Source organism: Diadema setosum, chromosome 16, assembly GCF_964275005.1.
Source record: "Diadema setosum chromosome 16, eeDiaSeto1, whole genome shotgun sequence".
Taxonomy (NCBI): domain Eukaryota; kingdom Metazoa; phylum Echinodermata; class Echinoidea; order Diadematoida; family Diadematidae; genus Diadema; species Diadema setosum.
In genome coordinates, this window is record NC_092700.1 from 9,064,770 (window position 1) to 9,084,786 (window position 20,017).

The following is a 20,017-nucleotide window of genomic DNA, read 5'->3' on the forward strand; positions in this document are numbered from 1 at the left end:
AACATAATATCTATACAATTGGACTAAAAAATTTGCAACTTCATTGTAGATGTTTCAAATTCATTGGCATTCAAAATCACATTGTTTCATGCACAGTTAACGGTGAACCAAACCGTGAAAAAGTGTATGTTTTCATCATTTGTAACACAGTATAAATCTTTCAAAATATTTCTTTAGTACTAGTAGTAATTTGTCACTTTTAGTTCGGTGGACAGCACATTCTGCCTCCCTCCAACCCCCAAAAATTTATGCTACAAAATTATTAAATTTTTAACGTATCAACTGACGTAGTAGAGTGTGTGATTTTCACTCACCCCGCACATGAGAGAATGTGGTCGTGATAGTCTGCGGCAAGCTGCCAGCCGTACGGCCCCATGGCCTTCTTGTCGAGGTTTTCATGGCTGTTCTGGAAGTAGTTCACCACGCTCTCGATCGTGCAGTGGTCGTTCTGCGGGGCCAGGGGCTTGTAGCAGATGTCGGACAGCGTTATGTAGCTGTCGTTGCCGTACGGCACTTGGAGGTTCAGGATTTCTGTTTGAAGGTCAAGCACCTATGGAGGAAATCAAACAGAATCTCAGTCAGATTACGATAACCAGTATGGTATATGTTTGGAAAAGCGTGTGAGAATACATATCTCAGGGTTCCTCTTCTTTCTGCAAAACAGCAATTTTTCATGTACAGTATTAAAACCCTGTCTGCAATGACCACAAATATGGAAAAAAAAAATATGAGGCTGTTATACCTAGGTTATTGCAGCCTGGTTTCAATGCAGTCACCATTGAGATGTACATGCCCATATAATGTATGATGACATGTACACATACACCATGATACTACAAAATGTACATTTGTATACACACTGCAATTACGTATAAAAGTCATTTGTGCAATAGCTAACTGCCTGGCCTTTCAAATTATCACAGGTTGTATTATCAAATAGCTATAGACTGACAGTTCACATCATGCAACAACCAACAAAGCTATAGCAAGCAGGTCATTCTGCTGCCGGGTGGTCGTTGAACAGACTTTTTGGTTTTCTACTAGAACCAAATCTGTGGTTGCTGGTTGCGGTATGCAGGTGGTTCCCCACACACAGATTCTTGTAACTCTACAGTTTCTTTGCTCAGGATTTTCAGGCAGGTGGTTGTTATAGACTGTCTAATAGTTGCCAGAGCAAGTTTGACTGTAATGCACTTGCTCAAAGACAAATCAACTATTAACACACTGCCTCAAGTTTGCACATAAGGAACAAGCAATTTGAAATATTTTTGTAAGGCTTTTTTTGAACAACTCGTCACTGAATACTACAATTTGAGTACTACCATATTCCATTCAAATTATGGCTGCTGTCTGTAATTTGATGCACTGCAGATCTTAACTTTCCTGCTTTCAACTGGGGAAACAAAACAATCCCAAGTCCCCACATAAACTAAAAAACACATACAATCTAAAAACAAGGCCTTAATAAAGAAACTACAACATGTACCTTCAAGTGCCATACATTGAGGTCAATGCTATGTATCTTGAATAAGCACCGATTTCATATCAGAGTGAGGCTTTGTGATTTATCAAGGGTCGGTCGACTTTACACCCATTAATAACTGTAGACCGACCCATTTGTAATCGTGTCATGCTGGAAACAACACAGCAAACAAACACATTTATATGTGACATGATCCCCTAAAGAGTTGCCCAGTTTCAATGGTTGCTTTATATTTTGAAGGTTTGTGCAGAAGTGTTGGACAATGACTCAATACACTGCTGCAGCAAGCACCTGCCCTCTTGGCAACATATATTTTATTTCCTTTCAGTAAACTGATGCAGACAAGGAAATATGATACTGGCCAAAATATTGGTTGCCACCTAAGTTCCTCGACATGAATTTCCTTCTGAAGTATTGTAGTGTACATATATATCCTCAGGCAAGTTTTATGTTGAGAAAATTTAAAAAGATTTGAAAAAAAATTGCCCTCAATGAACTCTCATAATCAAATTTAGTAATATCCTTCCACTGCATGTCATTATATTTAATTCACATTCAAATGTGCATTCACCTGTCACGAAAGAAACTCTCATTCTGTGGAATGAAATTTTACAGGCAATGAACTGCTCTGACTGGCCTGGTATGTATCTCTGAAATACTGTAAAATGGGAACTTGCACATTTCACACTGCATTAAATCAGCAGAAAAGAAGAAGAAAAAAAAAAAAAAACTTCAAGCAGAACGAGAAATTAAAGCACTTGATTGTTGTTGTTGTTTTATTTTTCTTGTTACAAGTACATGCTATGAAAGTGCTATTAAAAACAAACTTGTGCAAACAATTTCTGCTTTTACAGTATTTGCAAAAAAAAAACACAAGGAACTTATTCTGCATACCTGATGAAGGATATCGAGGTCAATGATGCCGGAGAACTCCATGGTTGTCGTAACGGGCAAATCTCTGGTGTAATTGTATGGCTTGCGGTTGGGTGCGGTCAAGATGAGCTGTTCAGTGCGGTAGAACGGGCCGAAGTGCTCGTCGAAGTAGTTCTTTTCAAGCCGCGACTCGCTGTCAGGTGGGGACCAGAGCTGCACTGGATCCGTTGTAATCTTTGGGCAGGGATGGAAATTATTTCATAATCAAATATATGCATAGATGCGGAAGCATGTATCAAAGTGCTTTAACTGAATGTACACGTTTGCATCATTACACAGTGGATGGCTACAAAACTTTCAAAACAAAACATCCTATGCTGAGTCTTTTCACACATACACACACAGAGCAACAATCAGTCAAGAATGAAAAATATTTAATGAAACTTAATGATATAGCCTTCATTTTAGAATCACCATATGGGCAATTCCACGGTAACTGACGTTACGCGTAAGGATTTTCATAAAATTGTTTATGTTGTAGTTTTGTGAATGAAAGCACCCGGGGCTTGTAATTAGCATTGATGAATGAGTTCATGGGAATGAAGAAATAGGTGGAAAGTTTTTTTCTCAAACTGCATTTCTTATCACATAGCAAGTGAAAATGTGTCGGTAACTGACGTTACGGAAAAAGGACATGGGAAATTATGGTGTAGATTTAAATGGAAATATCTCATGTCCCTGACTTCTAAACTTTATGTGTTTAATATGGCAATATACCTAGGTTCTTAGGAACAGGTGTGCAAAATAATGTGCACTTTAGATATTTCCTTTTAGCACCATGCCAATTTCAGTGAAGGCATGACGGTAACTGACGTTACGTAACTGACGTTACGCTTACATTTGCCATAGGGTTTACACATGAAAAATCACGATTAGGAATAGTTTTGTGATATTTCATAATTCTGACCTTTCAGAGTGATTTGTTTGTACTGGTATCATACCTTGGTTCATCAATTACAAATACCCAAATGAAATGAAACATAAGTCCATTTTCTTTATGTTTTATGAAAACTTAAAGGTAAACATGTCAGTAACTGACGTTACGTAACTGACGTTACACATACTTTTGCTATGGGGTTTACAAAGAATTAATTTATTCAACAGGTTATTATACTGCTGCAGTATACCAGTAACAATCCCAGGCATTTACTTTAACAAATTAAAACAAAATCTAAAGACAAAAATGGGGTTGGGCCCTTCATAGAGGGCAAGCACCCCGCCCCCCCCCCCCATGCCATAGCACAGTTGAGCAAAAATAATGTAAATGCACCAGAGGATATTTCTTGACATTTGTCTTGAGATTGAATGCTTATTCAACAGTTATGATTACACAGAGCCATTTAGATTCAGCAGTTCCAAGTATAAATATTGACATAACTAAGGGTTGTTTTTTTTTTTTTGGTTGTTGTTGTTGTTTTTTTTTTTTTTGATGAACAGGAAAGTTTCTATCTAGAGTACCCCACCCATAATGCCCTGCAGTACCACACAAAACACAGATGTTTTTGTGTGTAAAAAAAAAAAATATATATATATATCTTTCAGGTCATGGGGAAAAAACACATACAAATAAAAATATTAATAAATATGTATGAAATCTACTGCGGTTCTATTCTTTATTTTACTCCTTCTCCCTCAAGGCATTGTTAGGGCCACAAATAAAAAAAAATTGATCTCCATTATCTATAATGATTTAAATGAATAGTGTTACACTTTCAATATTTTTTTTTTTCTGTGAAGAAGAAACATGCTTTTTTGGTCAAAAGGGCATTTTTTGTTTATTCCTTGCTTGAAGGAATGTAATTGTTTTTCTTTTCCTTTTCACTGGTATATCAAGGCTTGCAAATACATCCCAGATACCAAGAAATAGGACTTTGCACCGAAAGAATTCTAAGATCAATATAAACTAATCTTCCTGTTCATAATTATCATGTATTACAAAAATGTCCCTGCATGAATGAAATAAAGTAATCAACAAATATGAACAGTTTTTTATTTTACCCTAGAATCACCTCTCACTTTGAGCAACATCAGTGTTAGTTTCAAACAGTAATGACAGTACATGCCTTATGTCAGGCCTGCTTGTGTACCATTTCAAGATGTGCCATATTAACTAAACCACACATTTAAGTGCAAGCGAAGAAATATATACTGTTCCTGCATTTGCCTTTAGGTAGAAACTTCACTAAGCTTCCAGAAAAAAAGAAAAATGCTTGCAAAAGTAGTCATTAGTAAAGATTGTAAAACTGTTGGTATACAGCTGTACACAAGCTTTTTAATAGAAAAAGGTGGTTACCATGCAACCACATCATTGACTAGGCCTACAAATTCGTTAGCTTTATCATCGCGTAGGACAGTGAGTACTATATAGTAATTTGAGTGCATATATATTGCATGTGGTAAACCTAAACTTCCAGACGATTTAACCTTAAACTTGTGCTGAGCCGAAAATCAAAAGCTCAAGCCCCCCCCCCAAAAGAAAAAAATATGATAAATAAATAAATAAGATAAAGTGAACAAAAAAAAATGTATCCGTGGACATACAGTGTACCATGGTGATGACATCATTCCCTATCAAAGGGATTGCTGCTCTTTGTTGATAACCTTTGACTTCCCAGATGTATTGAAATGGCCTTAAGTCAAAAAATTTGCCTAAGTTATAACTACTGTCATGGTAACTGACGTTACATACTGGTATATGACGTTTCGGTAACTGACGTTACACACTTTGATGTGTTCATTTGACTCTCCAGTATGCCAAGTATCCTTATTTTCTGGTATTGAAAGGAAGGCATATGGGCATACATTAGAAATCCTAAGTTACATCATACAGCTCTTTTTCTTTGATGAATAAAGTTAAAAATTTCTTGTTTTTGGTAACTGACGTTACATCCATCATTGTCAAACTAATTAAAAGGTTTAATAAAATTCTTTAAAGCAACCAGCTTTTTCTTTCTATCATGTGGTAAAAGACTTGTCTGATAACTGCATGCATATAAAAGATTGTTGTTTAGAGTACTAGTAAAGTGGATATACAGAGGGTAAATTATGTGACAAAACACTCTTTCTTACCACTGAGTTATTGGCATATTTTGGCAGCCATTTTGAAAATCAAAATGGCCGCTTTTATTGAAAAACATAATGATTCTTAAAACTTCAACTCAAGTAATGTCTGAAAATGTATGGTGTTTGAAACAAATATAATTTTGAATTTTCGGCATTTGTGTCCTACATACCGTGGAATTGCCCACATGTATCTATCATTAAAAAAAAGCAGATCACTTTACTTTGTGGATGATGCCATCCAACTGCATGAATGACATCGCCCCAAAGTAGGGCTAATTGTTAGATTAGTCCTGAGTAAAACAGAAAATACAATAATTTTTCACAACCATTATACCTGTGCCAGCTTTAGGTGCTTACAGATAAAAGAATGGGCTATTACAGTTACTAGAATGGGAATGTTTCCTCTGCACACGACACAATTTTACCTGAAAACATGTCTAATCTTCTTTCAGATGAAATTATGAAAATCCTCACCTGGAGTTTGATGAATCCCACCGACATCCCTGTTACCACCATTACACCCAGGACAATGACGACGTGGGGATGAGCAGCCACAGCCGTGCCAATCTTCTGGAAGAGCAACTCCAAGAGGCGCTGGAAGGCGAGGCCACAGCTTGCTTTGCATCCGACATCCTCTTCCGAGATCTGCGATGTAGTACCAGTCTCGTTGACGGAGTTGATGGACGTGGAGTTTTCGTCGCAGCACTCGCCCCGGCTGCCATCACTCCTCTGCTTACAGCAGCACAGGGTCAGGATGTTGACGGTGCAGAAGAAGATGACGAAAACACCGTAGGCTGCGGTGAAGATGACCATGTATCCATCAACGCCAAAGATGAGGAAGGGCGGCTTGGTGGTCGGAGGTGGGGGCAGAGGGGGGCAGGATGCAGGACAGTCTTGGCAGCTGCAAGGCTGCGTGTCGTTGCTTATTGCTTCCTGGCACGAGTACACCTTGGTCTCCATGGATTCCATAGACTCGGGAGGAGACGAGAGGTTAAAGTTGATTTGGAACGGCGTCTGCTGGTTCGTTTTGTCGCCCATAAAGTCCAGCCAGCGCTGTGCCGTGCAGTGCTCTGCTCCATACTGCCCACAGTACAGCGACAGCACTTTGGTGTTACTGCTGGGGAAGTTCACGTTCTTGCACGAGTTGAACATCTCCTGGGCAGTGTCGTTAAGGACGTAATAGTCCACCTCTGAGATGCTTCGGTTGGACATTGCGCTAGCTGCATCAGAACCACTATCAAAGCCAGGGTAAGGCAGAGTTGTTGTGGCATTCACGAACATGCTCTGGTTGGTGCTGCACGTTAGGTGGCAGTAGAGGGTGACGAGATTCTTGTAGCACGACGGACACCGCCCCATCGTTTCTTCGGGCAGCTTCATGTTGCCCTGGAAGGTGAGCAGCTGGGAGGTGGCGCAGCACGTGCGGGTGGCATTCTCGTCCTCCGCGACCATCTCGGGGCAGAGCTCCTTCAGGATTTCCAGACCCTTGGAGTCATTGAGGAGAGGAGCTGGCTTGTTGTACAGGCAGTTTAAGGGTTTCTGGGTAGTCGAATCTGTGCCACACTGGTCATACCACATACAGTACCCTGGCTCATGAATGAAGATGCCATCCTACAGAGGGTTGAAAAAAAAAGGGACAAAAATATGTTATAAACAACAGCATGAGTGGGCCAATACATAAATCTACATTTGTAGTGCTCTGTGAAAGCAAACTTATCACCTTTTACAGTTTTACATGTGTACATATACAGGGATACTTTTCCTGTAACCATCACACAGCAATTTGCGACAGAGTTTGGATATGACTGCTAAAAAAAAAATATATATATGGTCAATAGCACAATCAGGGTATGCAATTGTGTAACAGGGCAAAAATGAAAAAACTTGGTGAAAATGCTTTTTTTGTTGTTTGTTGTAGCTGAGTGTTCAAATTTTCATTTCATGTAAAGAAAGAGTCAAAATTTTGCATTAAACTGCGCATAAATTAGCATTTAAATTAGGGGTGTCGAATTACATTGAAATGACTAATATATTGGAAAAATTCATTAAAAAAAAGGAGAATGCTTTTTTCATCTGATATTGCTGTTAGATATTCCTGATAAATATCCCTTTCATTCACCACCAGCACATAGCCATGACATATCACAAAATATGAATGAATTTCATATTTTCACTTCTCGAAATGGATGATCAATTTTGTAGGCATTATTTTGAATTCAAATAAAACCACTTTTACATATTTTATCATATTTCACTTTTGCCAGAGAGTGAAGAGGCGAAACTTTCAGGAATAGGTAACAGACATATAGTGGCCATTATTACAAATTTTTATGAAATTAGGGCTGGTACTTTGGAAGATATTATATTTTTCATCTTAAAAATTATCTGTACAGTTTGACCTTGAATGTGCGCACAGTGTTTGGATCAATTCTCATATTTGTAAACACAGATAGAAGAATGAATGTGAGATTTATGATGACTTGAGTTGATATCCAAGCTGTGACACTCAAACAATGACATATTAAGCCAAAATACTATGTTTTTGCTTATGATATCTTTAGAAATTGAACAAGCATTGAAATATGAACACGGAACACTTATCATATGACCTTCATGCAGTATTACATGGGCGTGTATCGGTCTTATTTATGCTCAGCAATTTGTAAAAATATAAAAAAATAAGTTCCTATTGCTCAAATTTGCTAAAATTTTCACACAATAGATTTCTACATATGTACAATTCATGGTTAAAAAAACAAGGATATTCAATAAGGGGAAAAGATTCTTTAAAGTAGTCAAATCAGGATATACCTAACTGAAAGTACTGAAAAACGGCTGCACTTATTTTACTCAGCATTTGAAAATGGCTCAAAACTCAAAACTGGCTGAACATTTATTGGCAAACAGCACACCATATTGTAGTGTGTCTTCAGTACTTTCAGGAAAAGCGAAAAAATAAGCTGTTTCTCCATGTATAGCTGTACAGCATGGGTTAAAAGGTCACAATGTCACAAAAATAAGCCAGCATTACACTCCTACCAGGATGGGACTTCAGACCTTATAACTTTCTCCAGCTGAAAGAACCACTGTTTTTTATTGCATGCAAGCAATGCCAGGAAAAAATCCATTAATTTGATACCAAACACATAGGGGTAGACTTAAAATATGGACCTCAAATCTTGATTTTACGTAAGTTGTAAAACGCTTTTTTTGACGCATTACGTGGGTTTTGGGGGACTTTTTGGTAATTAATCTTAAATAATTAACAGTAAATGAGAAGAAATTAGCTATTGTCTTACCACATGTGATTACTGATGTCTTGGCATGCTGCATGTGAATTTTTAAGTCAGTTGGTGCATTCTTTTAGAAGTTACAATTTTTTAAAGTGAGAAAGTCATGATTGCATACCCTGATTGTGCTTATCACCATATATATATATTTGATATCATTTGTGAAGCAATTTCATTACACAGACTGGGTGCTGCATATAATGTACATGTATGTAAAATGTAAACTTTTAGCACTTCCCCAACTGAGCAAGTAGATTTTACAATTATTGCAAAACACTTGCCTGAACATGGACTTCACTGAAATAAAGTCCAAAAATATAAGAAAATGATATATGTAGAAAATCACTTGTTCGTCAATCATTTGAATAAACAGCACAAGTTGATTAGCACACTTAAACACTTTTGAGTATTAACAAACTTGGTTCCATCAAGTGTTGGTATTGCATTGCATTGGGGCTTCTCCATCTATTAAAGTGCTGGAAAGTTGCTGAAATAAAATCAAAATGTTGTGAATTCCATCACTATTAAAACAGTCATTATCTTTGGGCTTCTGTTACTTGACTTAGTGGGTTTGTAGTGGGGAGAAAGTGGGGAAAAGGTGGCTTCAAGACTTTTTACTTGCCCATTTGGGCAAGCATATTTTTCTCATCGTTCCATAACATTTGCCTGACTTTTGAGTTCCACTCGCCTCAGTCAAGCGCTTTGAATGTGGCACCTCGCCTCATGTTGTTCTCAAAACAAAATATCAATAAACCATAATATTACGCTCATTTGTGAGAGATTACTGATATCATGTTGTAAAACATTTGATCAACTTCACATCAATTCAGAAGACATGTTAAACATGTAACTCTGTACAATGTATATCGTTGCTGGGGCGATAAGACCTCGTAATGTCAAATGTTTAGAGCCAAAAAACATGGCGGCCAAAGCACTGTGGCGAATGGGATAGCCTTTCCTTTGACATGCTGTGGTGGCTTCATTTTTGGAGTAAGACAATTGGGATTTGGATGGGACATCACTTAACCCATTATTTGACCATTAATCCAAAAAACTCACTTTCACCAAAATTGCAGATACAAGGTCTTATCACCCCAGCGATGATATGTACAACTGCACAGCAAAGTCACATGCAGTGCACATTTTACAGCGTGTGCAAAAGCACACATGGTGCCATGTTTGTCTGTCTCTTGATCAGGGATACTTCAATGTGGGTTCAAGATCTTTGTTGACATGACGTATTTCGGAAAGATAAACCACGACCTTGCCTTCACGATACAACTTCAGTGATATTCCCACTGCACTTTTATCCATGGCCAGGGAAATTGTGCCTTGGACACCACATGAGTACTAGTTCAATGTAGTGCATTTTATGTACAGTGTACTGACCCTAAAAAAAAAAGCAGGGAGTATCAGTTTAATCATTAATCAAGATCCTGCAATAAGTAACAGGGGATACATGGAATCTGTACAGAAATTGTGGTGTGAGGAACTGTCTTTTCATGCATTCCAAGTGAACCAGAATCTGGATAAATGATAATGACATACAGTGTACAACATACAAGGTGTACCGGTACATCAAAGGCATTCTGTGTACAATAATACAGATATTGTAGATGTGTACACTCATATATATATGTATTTACATACTGTACATTGGCAGATATGCGTCTTGTATTTTGAATTCTTTGTTGATTCCATGACAAGCCTACAGATATTATATATTTTTCTTTGAATTCTTTCATTTTTACCTTGAGAATACTGTGCTTTGTCCTCCTCTTTCAAAGGCCACATTATTTCAGATTTTACAGATAGACTGCACATATTGCCTTTTCTGTGTAATTAGGTGATCCGAGTATCCTCTCGGATCACCTTCTGTATCTGTACTGATTCTTTGTTCTTTTTCTTCTTCTTTCTCCGCAAAAGTTGTGTATGGATTAGCTCAGAAAGTCCTCTTCCTACCAATGTCAAAATCATACCATATATGTATCATGTCCCTAAGACGGCAATCGAACTAAAATCAAAGTGATCAGTCGACCGTGACGTCACTATGACGTCATTATATGAAAACACATTCTCAATCATATGTCATTAATGGAATGGAATTTTTCGATGAAATTTACGTCACATATATTTCAAATTATGCGCATTCTACTCATATTTTCAGAATTCATATTTTCCCTTAAAACGTGCGCGTACGCGCGCGTTGAAATATTTGTATGCTCAAATCGAGCTCAAATTTTTTTTGCACACGTTTCAGACCATTTGGAGCATTTTTTGAAAAATTGAAAAAATTGGACGGACGCGTACGCGCGCGCACATATACGCACGCACAGCTCATATGCAATAGAAAGTTCCGGTTTTTTCACACTTATCGGATGCCTGAAATGTCAAGGAATATTTCTACCAAGTTTTAAGTCAATTTGACTCAATATGACGTCATACGGACCCGTCAAAGTTGAAATTCCGCGCGCGCGTCAATGGCGATATACAGTCCAACAATGCCAAAAAACCGCCAATTTTAAATCCGATTTTGCTCGTCAGGATGGACGGTGACCCCCCATTTTCTTTACATATTCTGAAAGCTGATGAGTGGTACATGTAATTTCATAGGTTGGCGATGCTGGAAAAATGATTAAAAGATATCAAATTTCTTAATAAAGTAAAAAAAGTAAATTTTCAAAATGACGTCATCAAATTTTAAGTTCACTCAAGCGTATTTCACTTATTCTTTTGTTGATTTTCGTCCAAATTTCAATATGTTGTAGCTTATTAAATTGTCTTTCAGTCATATAATAACAACTTTTTGATTGGATGACGGCATCACCTCGTAAAAAGGGATTAAAAGTAACATTGTCAAATTTGACCAGTTTACGTGTTATCTCTATGGGAGTGCAGTTTTTCTGGAAATGAAAACTGACATGACTATCTTTATCGAGCACTAGCTCACTTATGCTTCGGTGAATTTCTCCCATATTTTAGTATGTTGTAGCTGAGACTTTGGGCTATCGTAAGTGTGCCCTTCGTTTTTTCATACGGAGTCGGCATCATGCCCAAAAACTTGGTTGAAATTAAAGCTTATCTTCCATGTATTTTCATATTCCTTTCTTTCTGCAACTTTCTTTGCAATAACTCAAGAAAAACAAGCTCTATCAGCCCAATATTTTGCACATGTTTAGTTTATGTCACGTACATTATTTCATAAAATAACAACTACTTGATCGGGCACCTTCTTGGGTATGTAAATTAGGGTCAAAGGTCAAAAATGTTTCATCCTGTATCTTGGTGAATACATGTCTTATCTTTCCCATATTTTGCATACGTAAAGACCATGCTACAAGAATCATTTCACAAAATAACCACTTTTTGCTCAGACGCCATCTTGTCTGTGCAAAGTAGGATCAAAGGTCATATGTACTTCTTTCTTTATCTTCATTATGACGTGTTATCTCTATGGGAGGGAATTTTTCTAGATGAGAAAATTGACATGATTGTCTTTATCGACGACTAGCTCACTTACCCTTCGGTGAATTTCTTCCAGATTTTAGTATGTTGTAGCCAATTTAATACTCTTTAAGTTCTATTCATCAAAGATTTAATCGGATGATGTCTTCACCTCGTGAAAATGGATATAATGTAACCTTGTCAAATTTAACCAGTTTACGTGTTATCTCTATGGGAGGGAATTTTTCTGGAAATGAAAATTGACATGGCGGTCTTTATCGAGCACTAGTTCACTTACTCTTCGGTGAATTTCTCCCAGATTTTAATATGTTGTAGCTGAGACTATGGGCTATCGTCATTGTTCTCTCCAATTTTTCATACGACGCCGAGATCACGTCAAAAAAAAACTTGGTTGAAATCAAACTTATCTTCGATGTATTGAGATATTTCTTTCTTTCTGCAACTTTCTTTGCAATAAGTCAAGAAAACCAGCCCCTATCACGCCCATATTTTGCACATGTTTAGTTCATGTCACGTACATTATTTCATAAAATAACAACTACTTGATCAGACACCATCTTGGGTATGTAAATTAGGGTCAAAGGTCATAAATGTTTCAACCTGTATCTTGGTGAATACATGTCCTATCTTTCCCATATTTTCCACACGCAAAGACCATGTTACAAGAATCATTTAACAAAATAACCACTTTTTGCTCAGATGCCATCTTGGCTGTGCAAAGTTGGGTCAATGGTCAAATATACTTCATTCTGTATCTTCGTTATAGTGTATACCGAATTTGGTACCAAAGATGGCAGACCTGACTCTCTTTTCTAAATGGGAATCCAAACATCACACGGCCAATGTCTCTAAACACAGATGAAACCTATGGTCATGCCTATTGCGATCAGGACTCGAATCATCGATTAAAACAAATCGGATCACCTAATTTGTCAGTCTTGACAAATTCCAAGTCTAGTTAACACTTGACATCCTCACAAGTAATCTTTTCCTCATGAATGACAAATTACAGACCAGAAAATCATTGTCTTTTAAGGGGAAAATATTCCCTGTGGACGGTCCAGTGTTCATAGCATTGACAAAAAAGGCAATACAGTCAAACCTGCCTTTATAGTGGCCACGTGTCTTTGGCAACCACCTGCCGTACATGTACATGTACGGAAACTTAACCCGTTGAGAACGAGTCCCGAGTATACTCGGGCAGGTGTCTGTGGGAAATACAATGTTGTTGCAAAATCAGTCCGTCCTCAACGGGTTAAAAAAAAAATAAAAAATCCCTGTCAAACAAAAGCAATATTTTAGTGCTCAGAAACCTGTATTACATAATGGCCACTTATTTTAAATACACTATACAGTATACTAGACAGGTTTGACTGTATTTGTTATGAAATGTACAATGTACTAAACCATTTCATTCTAGTCTAGACAGCGGCCAATCAAATTCCAGAAGGTATTTAATATTTTACTATCACTGCATGCAATACAACTATTTCAATCCTTGCTGCATTTAAATCGTCATGTGACTGCATAGTGATCAATTGCCGACCAGTATTTATATGTTGTACATCGTGTGCATGTTCGTACATTATACCCATACGTTTGTAATATTTATGCAGACTATGTAAAATGCTTTAACATGCGTATACAGTTTCACCTTAAATTCTTTACCCTACAATATTGTACACTGTAGGCCTACATATACAGTACTGTCATATTGTCCTTCAACTGAGAGCCAAAATTGCTACACATGACTCTTGCCCAAAGTCCAGTAATTCAATGCAAAACCTCCCCTGGCTTTAATAGTCTATTTCTATGATGATTACATACACCGTGTACACAGTACTATCAGGACTTGGGTCTGGATGGTCTCTGTGTTGTAATACAAATTATGCAAGGATCATAGGGCATGGTACCGCTACCATTTAAACCCATAAAAGACTTATTGTAGTTCATTTTATGACTGGTAATAGACAATCAAAACTCACTGAACAACACGTGACTAAAAATGGTATCTAGAGGGCACTTCAATGTTTTAAATTACTGTTTTCACTTCAAACCCCCCCCCCCCGAAAAAGCAACAACAACAAAAACAAAACAAAACTTCACGGCTCTGTCATGCACACAATGAATACAATGACATAGGCTGAATTCCTGCATGTATGCCTACTGTAAAAGTGGAAATTTTCGCGGTGTTCAAATTTTCGCGCATTTCGCGCAACCAGAAACTAGCGCGAAAATAAAAGCACGCGAATATTTTTGCTTGCCATATGTGCCTGTACGTGATGTCTTGATTCCGCGGAATTAAAAACACGCGAAACTCTTCCGACCAGGCCAAGCGCGAAAAATTAGTCACGCGAAAATATCAACTTTTACAGTACTTGTACCCATGTACACTGTATGTATCATAGTGCTACACTATGACCAAGGAGGTGGCAACTCCCTGCTATGACTACCAGTATCAGGGCTGCCAACTCTCACTCACTGAGAGTGAGACTCACTCATTTTGGTCCTTTCTCACTCTAAAACTTTATTTCATTTGCATGCATTTCTACTGATCTCACTCATTTTGACTCCTAAATTATAGCATTGGCCTATGGGAGTCTCACTCTCAACTAGTTTCCAATGTTGACAGCGCTGCAGTATTGTACATAAAACTGTGTACTATCTGCCTTGTAACTAATTTTCTTAATTTATAACTGTAGACAGTTCATTCTGGAAATGCAGGCCTCGAAATAGGATTTTGGAGGGGCAAGGCCATTTATACCCCTTTCATAAACTCAATAATGCGGATAATATCCGCAACATTTGGTCGTAAAATCGGAGAGGGGAAAGAATAATGCGCATTATTTCGACCCTTCTATTATCCGCATAATAGCAGCGTCGGGACGAGATTTTGAGTTTATGAACGCAAACCCAAATAATGCGGATAATTGCCGGGGTGCGGTCAAACGTCACCTGTCTTTCCCGCAGAAGGGGGGTGTGCAGTCACCATGACGATTATCCGCCTTTTTCAGGACGGGCGCTCGTAAAAATAATGCGGATTATTTTCAGAGTTTGTGAACGCATTTTTTATTGAATTGTCCGCATTATTTTTATGCGGATAATAGGAGGATGAGTTTATGAAAGGGGTATTAGAAAAGGGCACTTTTTCCAAGAGGCCAGGGCACTTAGGTCAGTCAGAGGGGCACCAAGGCCACATTGGAAAGGGCATGTTGGGTGTTTATACGTGATGTGAATGCCCCATAGAGCTGTATGCTATCGACCGTGCTGCTACACTCCAGCAGCGCACGCACGCATAAGATCTCTCCGCAGCAGACGACGTTAGGCAGTAGGCCATACGCAATATGATGTAGGTTCTGTAATACAGTACGTTCTCAACGCGTACGCCGCGCTTGCTTTGGAGCACTTCCGGCGCCATTTTGCTTTGAGCATGCGGGCATGAATGCACAGCAAGAGAGATGGCAATGCTCGCAGCAGTCCGACAGGCCTGGCATTTTTTAGTATGGCTTGCGACCACTTGCTCTGGCCCGCCGCTGCCTAGCTAGTAACTCTATGGCCGCTGCGCTGCGGAGGCAGTCGGGACGGTAAAAGCCGGTCAGGCGTACATGTACGTAGACTTCTACACGTCGTCTCGTATCTCGGAAAGATACTTTGAGTTTGAATCAGATATATTGGGACGCGAGTGAACTGAAGGTATGATATTTGAGATCAGGAAAGTTGTTCAAGATTATTAAAGTGTAGACTTTGAGAAAGGGCATATTATACTTCATAAATAATAACTTTCATTCTAAAAGGGCACCACGGCCAAAAGAAAAAGGGCACATTTTTTTTGGCCGTAACTTTGATCAAGGAAAAAAAAGGCATTGCGGCCAACGAGAGGGGCACCGACGGCCATGGCTGTCGGTGGCCATCGGTTAATTCGAGGCCTGGAAATGACTTTAATAAAATCACTGTTCACATTCTGTAAACGTTGATTATATGTATTAATCAATACATTTTTACATTATTGGTTGTTTCTATCCCTAACTCATCTTAGAACTGTTTTGGAAGCACTATCATATTAAAAGATTTTTTTTTTTTTCCATATATCTGCACATGGTTAAAATCTTGAGTCAGAAAAGTGCTTTGATGTAAATTTTAAGACAAATCTATGATGATTACTTTTCTTTCAAATGACCAGTAGCGACATCATTGTCCAGGCATGACTTATGCACACAAAACAGGGGCAGAAAGTTGGAAATGACGCGAAAATCCAATTAGAAATACCACAGGATGTTCAATCACCATGCATGTGTTGTACCAGGTATTACAGAGAGGAATAGGATCGCGTGTGAAGCTTTCATTGTCGAGTGGCATTTGGCGATTTATGGATTGATTTGGGTGGGTTTGTGCGCTTGACCAAAATACAGAGCTTAATGTAAATGCAAACTTAGCATGCTGTCAGGCAAGTCTGGCATGCAAACGTGGCACATAAAGAATTTCCAAAAATTGAAATGTACACAAACATGTCTCTGTCTCAAATTGAATTTTTTTTTCTTTTCTTTTTTCATTTTTTTTTTTAGTGAGGACAGATTATCAATGAATTTGACCGGTACTGCTGGCTTTTTCTCAAACATATAATATGATAATGCTAAAAATTATAAGGAATGAAATCAGAGTTGACAATTTAAAGAGGACACTATAATATTTCTAATCAAATTCATGAAATTTGACATGATGATAATTCCACTCAGGACTTGCTTGGATTCAAAGTGAGCACGGTGCACACTATAGAGAGCTCTGTAGAATGTACAATATTGCCTAACAGCTTGGGTAATGGGTATTTTTTGTTTCATTTTGTTTTTGTTTATTTTTATGGTATGAATACTCTTTATGTTGTGTCTCATGCACTGACTTCCTGGTAGACAAAACAATGAGAGGATAAGGTGAATTTGAAACTACTCTCTAGACAAAATACTGAAGGTCCCTACACATTGTTTGTAGTACCATAATATGCCTAAATCTCTGATACAAGTGTATATCGCAAATCATTTCATAGAACATGGCTTTGGAACAGTACAGTACAATCACACTCACTGACACCTGATGAGGTTTGCCTGCTTTCCCAACCTGATTATATATTCTGTATTGAAACTGATATTTCAATTTTCTTCAAGAGCTCGAAGTGTCCTCGTACAAATATGTTTCAAGCAATTTTCAACAAAATCAAAAACAGGGGTTTCTTGGACTTGACGGACTTTTAATAGTTGGATTCACACTAACTAATGCTATTTCAGCAGTCTGATACAAATCTCCGAATTTGCATCATGATTGAAATCTTAAATAGATATTTGCCTATACTTATCCTCATGTAAAATTCCCACAAAATATTATGTGATCAGCATTGCTATCCAAATCCAAAGAAATCTTAGTTTGATTACATGTATTTTGGAATTTTGTTTAAGTCGCAACGTGGTGAGTGTGTGAATGCTGCAGCAAAGGAAGTTGCGTGATTTAAATTTTGGGGTCCCATCATACAAAACACACAAACTACAGCACTTATCATTTTGTTGGATATATTATGTGTAGATCTGTCAGTCTGAACGGGCGCAAAAATCTAGGTATTTGGATTGTGATTGTTATCCTGCCATAATATCAGGATGGAATTTCCCTTTAAAAGCCGACTGACAACAAAGTACTGTACCACTGTACTGATCAGGTGATGCCTCAGCACATGACTCATGCAAAGGTCAGTATATTAAGCACTCATAAACATTTACGGTATGCTGACTAAACGGTTAAACATTGTGACTGAGAAATAGTGGCACACATAGCAGATCAGTGTGTATACTTTAGCGTGATGAGCAAACATCCCCGTGCACCTGAATGTTCACCAGTGCTGATGCTGTTGTAAAATGTCCATAGTGTATACTGCATGATGTGTAAAACAACCTACAGTTTGTGTATTTATTTGGCTTTCCTTATTCAAAATAATCCGGACAATGTTCTCCTTTTCTTTATCAACTACATGTACAAAGTGTATAGTATGTACAAAGCCATATTGCATAACATGGGGGGGGGGGGACCATCAAAAATACCAATACAGCTGTTGCTATACGTGTTAAAATATACAGTGTATAATATCAGCATATCATATTATTACATAATATTACATATTATGTGCATTCAGACAGTGTCACGTGAATGAGATGAAAAGTCAAATAAAGAAGGAATTGAATTTAATGTGTGACCAAATAGTGTATTGGAATGATGCAACTTATGTTGCAATGGATTTCTAAACTTCTGTGAAAATGGCTGGCTGTGGCACTTGGCACGAAGCACAGAGCAGAAATTATTTTTAGTTCCTTGACATCCTGTCATAAGAGCAGTAGATTGTCTGGAAAAACATCTTTGAAGAAGCCACCCATTTCTTTCTGTTTTCCCTTTCTCTTTCCTCCTCTTCAGCAAATGGATGTACAACTGATTACATCAGGTCGGGTCGGTGTAGATTGTAATTGTCGTTATTCAATATCTGCTCACATGATGACAACTTCCCTGTGGGAAGGCCTAGATCGTTTCCTGCGTGGTTTTTGTTATTAACTCGCTCCAGCTTCCATCTCATGCATAGATCAGACTATAAAACATCTGGACTCTGAGCACTGTGGAAACAAGCCTGCAGTCTTCAGCAGTCTGAGTCACATGTTCAAATGTTGTACCTGTAGTAGGTCTGTGCCATGCTGTTCAATGAATTTAATCCCTTTCACACAGGTTCTGCTATACACCTGTACATGGGATATTCATTGCTCTTTGAAATTTTGATTAGTATTCCATGCACAGCTTGTGGTCACTTTCCCCTAAAAGAAAAGTGCTGTAAAGAGCATAAAACCCTATGATAAAAAGTTTTCATCTTAAACTATTTTGTGTATACTACGCATGATTCTGCAGGTGAAATCTTTAGATTATTTTGAAGTCAGCTTCGTTCAGTTATCCTCATTTTATAACATACAAGTATCATGTACATATTGTACATATTGCAACTCATGGGCTGTAAACGACACAGACTTTATTCACTTTTCAGACTGTTTTGTACAATATCTGAGATGTCTTCTCAGTCATGAAGTCATATCTGTGACATCTCCAGTAGGTCGCCAATGGGTCTCCGTGAAGTCACAAAGACGTCCATTAGCGACCTCATAGATAAAAATTCATCTCCACGACTTGGTTCAAAATTGAAGACACCATGAAGACATCATGGAGACGTCTCTGCGCTGTCTCTGCCACAAGATGGAGACTGGAAAGAGTTTCCTTTATATTTGATTCTCTCGAGAGTCGGTTACATTCCTGGAGACGTTGCGGAGATTAGGGAGACTAAAGTTACTACCAGGTCGCCAACTAGGGAGATCTACAGTACATGTACAATTGTACATGCAGGCCCTAGCCTCCACCCTGATGCTGAGATAAAGCTGTCATTTCAGCACTATACAGCTGAATGAAATCGATCACAGACATCACAACATGTTATTTTTGTTACACTCTCACATGTGGCCACATTTTCGCATGTTGTGAAATATGCGATCCAACTGTGATTTGCTAAATTCGCAAAATTACACCCTTGAGAAAATATAAAAAGCTTAATATAGACCACTACACAGTATCTACCTACAAAGTACCATGTACAGGCTATTAAAGCTAACCGCACCACTAGCCACCAGTGACCACAACACGTGCTGTTACTGCCATGTAAATACAGCGCCCCAGTTTACATCATTATACAATGTAGAACACTAGATAATTTCTACACGATGTA

The 20,017-nt window shown here is 38.1% G+C and overlaps 1 protein-coding gene across 1 annotated transcript in view; it reads right to left on the minus strand.

The window, feature by feature from the left end:
* The window catches only part of LOC140240266 (NPC intracellular cholesterol transporter 1-like), a 42,525-nt gene that overhangs the window by 21,035 nt on the left and 1,473 nt on the right, over positions 1-20,017 (minus strand). Inside the window, exons 2-4 of the mRNA XM_072320051.1 lie at positions 5,954-7,087; positions 2,378-2,590; positions 315-550 (exon numbers count right to left, since the gene is read on the minus strand). Coding sequence (XP_072176152.1) covers positions 315-550; positions 2,378-2,590; positions 5,954-7,087 — 1,583 coding nt within the window. The remainder of the gene's footprint in view (positions 1-314; positions 551-2,377; positions 2,591-5,953; positions 7,088-20,017) is intronic.